Raw genomic sequence first — 10,923 nt, forward strand, 5'->3', positions numbered from 1 at the left:
CTTTCTTCCAATGACCTATCTTGCCATACATGCAACAAGTAGACTCCTTATCTTTGTCTTATTTGGACTTCTTCTTCTTCTTCTTCTATTGGAAAGACTATCCGATGGAAGCCTCGGACTTAGGAGCATTCTGACCTTTGAGTTGTTCCTCTTGGTCCAAGACCAAAGGAACCAACTTTTCCAACTTCAGGGTTTCCGTCCACCCTTAAGCAATCAAAGCACAGTAGAACGCACTAAATCGGAGCGGTAATTGAGAAATAAGAGTTATCGCCATATCCTCCGAGATAATTGCATTCCTTGCAATCTAGACCTACATTTGCAATTGCGGAAGATTATTAACATACTCCCGCATAAAAGAAGACTTGTTAGAACTCAAAGTCCTCATCTGAACCTCCAAAGATACCCACTTCATCACGATCATCAGATTGTATATTTAATCAGCTCAAGTCATATCTCTCGAGCCGCAATCAAATGCTTGATGTAAGCAATGACAGCTAGAGTGCAAGAGAGAAAGAGGAAGAATGGACCTATAGCCTTGGTTACAAGCTCTGCCAAATCATAAGACTCCAAGATGGCAAGCATCATTACGCGCCATTTGTAGCAATTCTTCCCATCAAGCTTTTGATCTAAAGGAAGAGCCAGCAAGATGGGGACCTTACGGTCCATAGTAGCCTGAAACTCCATGTCGATTTCGATCAACATTATAAATGGAATGACATGCACAAAAACAAGGGTAGTCCCCCTCTGACTCCAGCATGGTGTCGGTGCCTACTAGGGCTTTCTCCACTCGTCATCAAAGAGTTTCACTTCCTAGAGGCGATGAAAACTCAAAATCTATAGTCAAAGGCTGAAAACGCAGGCTTTTCTCCTTCACGAATAGCAAGGACCTGCAAAAATAAGCAACTTCGCTCCTCCTCCCCACACAACTCGTCCACTACAACCTCTAAAGGCTGAAAACTCAAACTTTTGTCGCAAAGAATCCTCCTAATCAAGTCTACCCACAATTAATCAGCCCTTCAACACTACTCTGATACCATGTCAGAGTGCAACTGCAGAAGCGTATGGACAAACAAAAAGACAATGAACACGAGAGAAAGGGAGAGAGAAAAGAGACAAAAGAACACAAAAATATGCCATCAATGAATGCTAAAATGAGAAGGGCATATGTACAAGGGCTGTTGGCGTATCTTCACAAGTCGAATCTCTCCCACCGACACCTAAAAAGCAAGTGAGGAGGGCAGGCTGCCAATGAAGCATAAATAGCCCGAATAAAAGCCATAAAATAATGCAATCGTTCAGTAAGAAAAAGGCCAACCTGATCAGCAACCAGCCAACAGCATCATAAATGAATAAAATAATCAGCACTAACCAGCCTGCTTGCCATGTGGCATTGTCACCTGCCCAAGGTGCCCATACACTATTACTGCTGGAAATGCCCACAAGTTGACAAGAAAAATGCATAATGCCCTCCGAGAGAACTGCACCAATAGTAGCCTAAGAAATGCTAGTCCAAGGGATGACTAATCTCTCACAGTGGCAACCTTCCAAAAGCAATTTCTAGTGTTCATTAATTAATTTTCAGAATTTAATTTCTAATTAATTATTCCTTTGTCCATGCCCAAGTGAAAGGTAGAGCCTAACTAGAAGCACACAAGCAAAAGCAAGAGCTATGGCGGATGGAGAGAGAGAGAGAGAGAGTGTGTGTGTGTGTGTGTGTGTGTATGTGGGAACTCCAACAATCACAATGTGTGACTAGCCTTCCCTTATTCAATCACTGAAAGAATAAAGAAAAAAGTGACAGTGATGGGCGCCAGCCACATGCAATGTACAAGTGTGCAGTCACTATGTGCCTTTACCCTCAACACCAAGAATTGGCTAATAGTGCCTATTCACAATTATATACTAACCCCCATGAGACATTTAATAGTCCCAACATTAGTTGGCCTTGGACTAGCATTAGTTTATTAATTGATGCCTAATCCCCTAATGTCACTACTGGACATTTTAATGGCCCAATTAATGGCCTAGACCCAAACTGACACCAAGCACCCACAGGCTCTATGCTAAGAAGAATTCCCTTAAGCACAAGGTTGCATAAGAATCCAAATGGGTTGGGCTTGAGGAGAGCTCAGCGAATATGCTTCAAAGCCTTGATGATGGCTGAAACAAAGCACTTCTCAAATCATGTGTCAATGCCCAGGATTTAGTTCCCAAGCTCACAACATGAAAGCACATTCTTGCAGTCTTATGAAGTATCAATATCCAAAGCTCTATGCTTCGCAGAATTCCCTAAGCACAAGGTTCCATAATGATATCCTGCTGCAAGTTGAGGATCCACATTGCCATTTTCATACTCCCCTCTCCCTAGGCTGAATCCATACTGAATCCATAATCACTGACATGACCACGGCACTAGCTAGGGGTCCATCTCCCTCTCCAAACATTGTTTTGATTACTCACTCAACTTGGCCATCGCACAATTCAAAGACCCCCACAATAGTAGCCAAAAGAACCTAGTTTGCCACTACTACTACTCAGCCAATACAACCACATAACCTGGAAAATTCCTAAAATGCCTATAGGAGAGGCCCAAAACTCCGAAATGGCTTGGGAAATTCTGAACAGAAAGGTGGCACCATTTAGCGATTCTGCTTGGATTCTAAATGTTTCCTTTGACATTAACTGGGATTTGACATGCCAAGTGGCAAATATGAGGAAATGCACATAGTTTAAAGCCATAACCACACTCAATTCCTTTTTCTCCATTAGAATTCACCCTCCCCCCTTTTCTTCTCTCCTCACACATTTGTCCCATATCCATTTCCCTCAACTAGCTTCCAATGTTAGGTCACACATAAGACTTGCATGAAGGGATCGAGCAAAGCTTGCAAGAATTGTGCCAACCAATGAATGCTCCTAAAGCTGAACAAAATAACAGCATGGCTTCCACAAAAATCGACATTCAACTTGGGAGACTATTTGGAAGCCTAGACTCCCTCCTTTCCTTCTATTTCCAAGGATATATGTGTTTCATCCACAGATCACCTCTTCTCCATCTTGTACTGTTGAAATTCTTCCAAGACACTCCATCAACTAGTTACACAAAAGTGAGAAATTGTTTGGGACAGCTACAAGGACTCAGCTAGTTACACAAAAGTGAGGAATTGTTTGGAACAGCTACAAGGACTCATTCTCTAGCAAGGGTGTCAGCATTCATTTGTACACACTCAATTGAGCAAACCACCAGACTCTCGTAAAGGTCACTATGATTGAGCAACTAGGGACACTGCTTTTTGGTAATTTGGTTTTGTACAAAAGCCAGGTAGCATATGCATGGTATGTGAGAAATTCCAGAAGGAAATGTTGCATGTTCCCTTAATCTGTAGTGTTCATTGTTTCAAGCAACATTGGAGTTCACACTTCAGATTTAGCTTGTGATTTGCCTGCTGAAATCTCAATATAATAACATGAGCCCCTGCTAAAACATAAAACCCAATGTTGTCAAGAGAAGCCATATTTAAATAAATGCTTTATTCCCATACTTATGCTCTTATTTTCAGCATCTACAGAAAATCATAATTTCCTGTTCAATAAATGTAGCAAAGTAGATTTTTCTTCACAGATGCATTTTGATTAAGAAAAAGACTGACCATTTTGTTTGACACAGTTCACAAACCAGGCTAGTGTCACAACATGGAGTCCACGTCTCAGCCCATGTTTCAAAGCATGTTCATATTTTCGCCCACTTAAGCTGTAAACAAGTCAAGGACTTGGATAGGACAGTTTCCTTGGACATATCCTTAATCGACAGTGTTAAAAGAGATGTCAAATACTGTTTACAAGATCTTGCCAAAAGGATATTTGGACAACAAGATGTGTGCATTGAGGATGCAAATCTGGACTATACTGTCCACCCATCCTCACTGTTGCCTCTTGCACTTGCTTTCGAGTATCTGCAACAAATAGACATCAATAGGTATATTGTCAAAGCAGACTACAAGTATAAAGTAGCACATAAAAGTAACTTTATCATTTTCTAGAATCATACTCGTACATATGGCAACTAACATGCAAAAGGTAACATGCAGCTTGGATGTGATTTGTGATTGCAGATGAAATTGCCCAGCCAATTCCAGATACTCCTGACTCCCAGCACGGCTCCATACAGTCAGAAAGTGCATCAACCACTTACTAAATCGGTATACATGCATTTGAAATCAAGGAGCTACTTTTGACAAAATGAGGTCAGTGTACTGAGAAAAGAAGGATTTCCAAAGCCCAAGGCACCAGGTGAACTGTCACAGAAACTCACAATGCTTTGTAATTTCAAACATAAGCGTGTATTATGCTTCTCAAACTTTTGCTAGATATGTGCTCAACAACAAGAAGCTAAGATTGCATGTGCATCCAAAAAGCAGGCCATTATTTTGACCAGCAAGTGAGCCCAAAGAAAGGGCTTTCAAGAACACCTTCCCATTCAAATTTGCATAAATGTCAACTCTTCTGAAATTCGTGGCAATTTAAGCCAGTCACCTGGCCCCAACTCAAATGATCTTAATGCCTAATTAACATGGCTTACTGTTCAGGGGAGAGCATGCAGCTCAGATGACCTCCATGCAAGGGGTGAGGACCCCAAGACCACTTCAATGTGAATGAATGCTATCAGGATAGCAATATACACATACAAACACACACACCCTGCCTAGTACCAGCTTCTTACATTGCACCCCATGTGATTCTTCAGCTAGCAGAGCCCAAGTGTGTTGGGAATAAAGGGCCACCGTGCCTTCTATACATGTTCGGGTGTGAACGCACCTTTAGCACTTGTACTTTAGTCCTTCACATATAACTATCACAAAAAAAAAACCTAAAAAGTGGTACAACTCTTTTGTGCCCACATATCGTGCACCTCACTCGCTGCTGCTGCTGCTGCTGCTGCTCTGTGTGTGTGTGTGTGTGTGTGTGTGTGTGCACCATTGCCATTGCTGAACATTGAACCTTCATTGCGCATAGACCACCACAAACTAGTATTAAAGCTCAAGGTCATCCCAATAGAGCTTCTGGAGCTTGTTCAAGCCCATGCTCCGATGTGAACACACCTTTAGCACTTGTACTTTAGTCCTTTGCATATAACTATCAAACCCCCCCCCCCCCTAAAGAGAGGTACAACTCTTTTGTACCCACATATCATGCATCTCACTCTCTATTACTACTACTCACTCTTTCTCTCTCTCTCTCCCCGCCATTGCCAATGCCAAACATTCAACCTTCACTGCGCGTAGACCACCACAAACCGGTATCACAACTAAGGCCATCCCGACCAAGCTTCTAGAGTTTGTTCAAGCCCTAACACAGCAGGTTGTCAAGCTAAGTAGTCAAGCAACAGCCAACATGCCCTCGACAGGTAGGTGACAAGTCAATAAGGGATAGTTCGATGGCAATGCAGCACGATCAAAGTTGGCGCAAGTATTACAGGGCAATCAACCGTTGGCCGTTGGTTTTTTTTTCTCTTGAAGTAATCTTTTTTTTTCAAAAGCCTATCCTTCGTTAAAAATCTGTGGGCTGTCACACGCACACAAGCACAATTTAACAAATCCCAAAGATTAGGCACGCTTCTACTCCCGAAATCTGGGGATTTTGGTGTGCCCATGAAGATTTTACTCGACAAATAAAATTTGTGGATTCTTATATACTCTTGGGTCTCAGAAATTGGGGCTTTACACATACGTGCAGAAATTGCAGTAAGACAGGTGCAATTCTTGGAATTTTGACACATTAGACCACATACAATTTGGGGCTTTTGCAAAATTTGCAAAATTTGAGCCAATTTTAGTCTTGGTATGTACTTGCAATGTGCAATTTCTATGAAAACTAAGCACTTGGGACCCCGGACAAATTTGGGGCTTTTGCAAGATTTGTGAAATTTTGGCAAAATTGGCCTGTGCAATCTCTTCCGAAGTTATGATGTCATATTGAGCAGTTTGAGTAGAGAAATTTTGGGGCTTTTGACCGTGAGAGTCAAATTGGTACTTGTGGATGCATTTGGAGTAAAAGTTGCAGCTAAAATTTGGGGCTTTCTCGTGTAACTAATGTACTAGCATGTGATACAGCTGCAATTGCTTGTGCTATGCTGTAGCACACATTTTATACCTTTGAAAATTCATTTGCAGATCTGAAATTTCTGCAATTACTTGAATTTTCATTGCTGGTTGGTACTTGCTTCATACCTTGGTCATTTGTGTGACAGTTAAGCTCACATTTGTTGACGTTTGAGTTATCTTTGAGCTGTAAATCATGGCTGGCAACAGTGATAGCGGCAATCTTTTGCACACAACTTTGCTATACATTGCAGAAGTAGTGCTATAATATCTTGGTGCAAAAGAAATAGGTGAAGCCCATCGAGACAAAAGGAGTAATACCAACAACCATGGATCAAGAGGAGTGGGATGATTTAGATGAGCTTGCACGCTCTACCATAGAGCTTTCAGTGTCAGACACTTTGCTTTGCAACATCGAGAAACTGAAATTTGCCTATGATATGTTTGTGTAGTGATAGCGGCAATCTTTTGCACATTAAGAAGCTTGAGGGTGCACACAACTTTGCTATACATTGCAGAAGTAGTGCTATAATATCTTGGTGCAAAAGAAATAGGTGAAGCCCATCGAGACAAAAGGAGTAATACCAACAACCATGGATCAAGAGGAGTGGGATGATTTAGATGAGCTTGCACGCTCTACCATAGAGCTTTCAGTGTCAGACACTTTGCTTTGCAACATCGAGAAACTGAAATTTGCCTATGATATGTGGCAAAGACTAATGGTTTGTCTGAGCCTTAGGACCGATTCCATATTGCATGGGCACTAAAGAATAGAATGCCAATGTAAAAAAAGTAAATACAAAGTTCTACAGACTGCAATTCTGCACATGAATCATTGAGTTATGGTCACAGAAAATGCTTCCGTAAAAGGGATGTTGTTTTGGATATGTTGGACAGTAAAAACAGTAAACACATAGTTCTGCAGACTGCAATTCTGCACATGAATCATTGAGTTATGGTCACAGATAATGCTTTCCTAAAAGGAATGTTGTTCTGGTCATGCTGTATTGTCCCTATACAGCTGGGATTTATTCAGAAAAGATGAAAACCAATTGTTCACAGATTATGTATTTTGGAACATTTCATTTTTGTAACTTTCTATCTTTTAATTGAAAAAGAAATACCAAGAGGGGCACTGGTCTTTGGAGCCAATCTAGTGTTCAGCGAGGGAGTGAGGTCTCTGTTTGTGTGTGTGTGTGTGTGTGTGTGTGTGTGTGTGTGTGTGTGAGTGAAAAGACCAGGTGTTAATTGAAGGAACTAATACTTTATGTAAGTCATAGACCGGTTTCATTTGCTATGCACCTTGCTTGAAAGTTAAGACACCTTTAGGACAGCAATGAGTAATTCTAAAGCTATGCTATTATATTAAGATGTGGAGAGCTCTTACTCATGGAGGAGAGCTCTTTGCAATGCACCTTGCCTGAAAGTTGGGACACTTTTAGGACAGCAATGAGTAATTCTAATGCTATGCTATTATATTCAGATGTGGAGAGCTCTTTACTCATGGAGGAGCTCAATAGACAAAATATTTCAGTAAACAAGTCTTCCAATGCACTACATACTAGAGGCAAATCCCAACAGAAGGGCGGCTCTAACAACAAAGCACATAGCAGGCGGGGAAAAATGTGAAGTGCCATCATTGTGGCAAGAAAGGGCACTTAGAATAAGGGAACCAATTCAAGATACTATGAAAAATATGACTGTTCTAACATCTCAGATAGATCTGGCCCTGCAAAAAATCTCTTTGGTATAGCTTTCTTGATGCAAATACCTGATAAACTGTCAAAAAAGACTTTCAGATTTGAGTGATACTACCATGCTATCATGACACATTTTGAAACATCTTTTCAGATATCAAGTGACACTTCCAAATGCTAAGCAAGTATATTTTATGGCTCGGGTAGTCCCCCAATTGCAGCCTGCAGCTAAAACACTTTAGAATGCCCTATGCATATCTTTTATACCATAACCAATACTAGAAAACTCCAGTTGCGACAAGATTGGCTTACAATGGTGTTACTCACCTAGCATAAATGGCCAAATTACAGGGTTCTACAAACTCACTCCTATTTCAGGTCATATATGCACTACACATGACAAACTCATAAACTGCCAGGCATGTACAAACACTTAGATCACACAAAATGCTTGGTAACAGCAAAAAAATCTATGGCCTATATGAATTAGCAGGAACAAAACCCATGGTCTGTAGAAAACTCTCTTCAAGAACATCACAGCCTGGCAAACACCCAAAAACCAAACGTGCATGCTCAGTATACTCACTCCAGTCCTACTTCAGAATCTGTGAACAAACAACACAATATAAAATGCTGCAAGAAACTGGGTTTTCGCTTGGCTAAAACAAGCAACTGCTTTATGCCCCAAGACTAGAAGAATTTTAACAGACTCACACTACTAGTCTGCAGCAAAAATTGCTGGTTACTGTTGAAACAATTTTGTTAATTTCAGTCTTTGGTAAAAACATTATGTGCACATTGAGGACATCATAATTTCAAAACTATGTGCTCCAGTGTGAAGGCAATAAGAATGGACCACGCATTATAAACCATAGGCAAGTAAGATAAATACACAGAAGCAGTCGTATATATTGATGATATATGGGTTTTTTTGAGACTGGTGATCACCTTTAGACAACCCTGTGACACATATCACAAGACCTTGGAATGGTCCCCGCACTGTATTTGTTCCATGAGAAGAAGTAACAGGAGAGGATGCTCTGCTGCTGCCATTGAACAATGAAGAAGAAGGAGGCAGTGCATGCGCCACCTTTAGGCATCCTATACTTAGCACAACCTGTGCACGGCGATCAGCCATAGCAAACCACTTTTATGTCTTTGGGAACATTATTGAATATACAAGCACTGCCAATCACCTCCAGGACTTTCAGTTTTGCACCAAATGAAGCCTCCAGAGCACATCCAATTCTTACTCAGAGCTCAGAAATGAGCCTGAATTCCTAGGCAAGGAACCTCCAGAGACCTTGAATTTTGTGCCAAGCGAAGCCCATGGCACCTAAGATTGTAACCAGCATTGCATTTCAGTCGCTGTGCTAACTAAAGTAGCAGAAATTAGAACAGAACTGATGAATGGCTTGACAGTGAACCTCCAATTTCACCATTGCAGAAGCGCAATTTCACCATTGCAGGAGTGCATAGCACAAGTCATGGGACAATGTAGTCGCTCGGGAGCTTATCTTTCTAGCTGCTTGGAACTGGTGCCTTTGCAGAGCAGAGGGGATTCATAATTGTTCAAAGCAGAGAAATAAGCGTGTCCCAAAAGCTTACAAGATCCTAAGTGTTGGAATTACTCAAGCGAGTCACAGAAGCGGTGGTCTTGCGCACATAAGACCATTGATGTTCCGAACTAGGGTTTACCCAAAGGAGGGAGGGCCAGAAGGACGCTGAGCTGCCAGGGTCATGCGCATTGATGTGGAGCCAATGTCTGTCAAAAACTTTTTGAGTGTCCAGCGTTTTGTCTTTGGGATGAGAAATGCTCGAAGAAGAAGGTGCTAGTGATGATGATGATGAAACGATGATGATGAGAGAGCTTGCGAACTCTGCCGCCACTCCTCCTGCTGCCTTTTCCTGTCCCCCTCGAGAAGAGGACTGGAGTGGGTGTGGCCCGTGTCACGTGTGGGACTCTGGGTGGGTGTGTGTGGGTCTGTGTGTGTGAGAGAGAGATGCGATGCTGCAAAAGGAGGGGCCCTTGCTGTTGTTGGTAGCTGTTGCTTTTCTGCTCCCCTGCCTGCCGCTCGTCCTGGCCTGCAGGCTGCTGGTAGCTCGCTGAAAAGGACGGCACCGCGTGGAGGTACTATCACAAGCAGTTGTCTGTCTTAACCTGCAACTCTCAATACCGATGATGAGAGAGAGAGAGAGAGAGAGAGAGAGAGAAACACAATCTGTGACACACTCACAGAGGAGGAACTTTCAGAAATCCAGAATAATAATTTTTAGAAAACTCTCTGTTGGGGGATAATTAGCGTTGCGAATGATTAGATTTACCTAGGTAGCGTTGCGAATGATTTACTAGGAATTTCACATAAGTTTTGACAAAGAGCGCTCTCTCTCTCTCTCCTTTGCATATATAATATACATAACATATGTTTATGTTATCCTGTGGACTCTGGTCATGGCTCCATGACTCATATCACTGTTTTAGTCTCCACACATTAGGTAATGCTAATAGTTGCGCATTCAATCTACCATCTACCCTCACAAGCATGTCTTTTTTTTTTGTTTTAGATAAGAGCTTCTTTATATGTATTGGTGTAGTCTCATAGGTCACATTGGACTTTTGAGAGAGAGAGAGAGAGAGAGAGATTAATACTCTCTCCTCCACGCCCCCCCCTTTCTTTTGTAGTCTCACAACAATGAAAGTAAACCCTAGAGTCTCCCACCAAACTCCCATGAAGTTGTCCTCTCTCTCTCTCTCACATTAATATGTAGTCTCACAATAAAATGACACCATGAGCTCTCCCATATAGGTTACATAAAGTGAGCTCTCTCTCTCTCTCTCTCTCTCTCTCTCTCTCTCTCTCATAATTTCACAATAAAATGACACCCTAAGGTCTCCCACAAAGGTCACATGAAGTGAGTTGTCCTCTCTCTCTCTCTCTCTCTCTCTCTCTCTCTCTCTCTCATGAAGTAACCATAAGCACACAAGCACACACACACACACACAATTAAGACTTTAGCATACAAAGAAGTAGAGCCAAAATCTTATTCTTTTTTCTTCTTCTTTCATACAAAAGAACTTACTCCAACATGGGAAATGACTAATATGACAATACTAAAACATATGTGCA

General features: G+C 41.6%; 1 protein-coding gene across 1 annotated transcript in view; it reads right to left on the minus strand.

The window, feature by feature from the left end:
- LOC148021060 (uncharacterized) overlaps window positions 1-9,993 on the minus strand; it is a 29,110-nt gene extending 19,117 nt beyond the window's left edge. Inside the window, exons 1-4 of the mRNA XM_087698911.1 lie at window positions 9,223-9,993; window positions 8,744-9,131; window positions 3,861-3,953; window positions 3,651-3,752 (exon numbers count right to left, since the gene is read on the minus strand). Coding sequence (XP_087555037.1) covers window positions 3,651-3,752; window positions 3,861-3,953; window positions 8,744-8,933 — 385 coding nt within the window. The 5' untranslated portion in view covers window positions 8,934-9,131; window positions 9,223-9,993. The remainder of the gene's footprint in view (window positions 1-3,650; window positions 3,753-3,860; window positions 3,954-8,743; window positions 9,132-9,222) is intronic.
- Between the last annotated feature and the right edge of the window lie 930 nt (window positions 9,994-10,923).

The sequence above is a fragment of the Lygodium microphyllum genome, chromosome 18 (assembly GCF_053477565.2).
Source record: "Lygodium microphyllum isolate KBCC chromosome 18, Lygodium_microphyllum_v1.1.10, whole genome shotgun sequence".
NCBI lineage: Eukaryota > Viridiplantae > Streptophyta > Polypodiopsida > Schizaeales > Lygodiaceae > Lygodium > Lygodium microphyllum.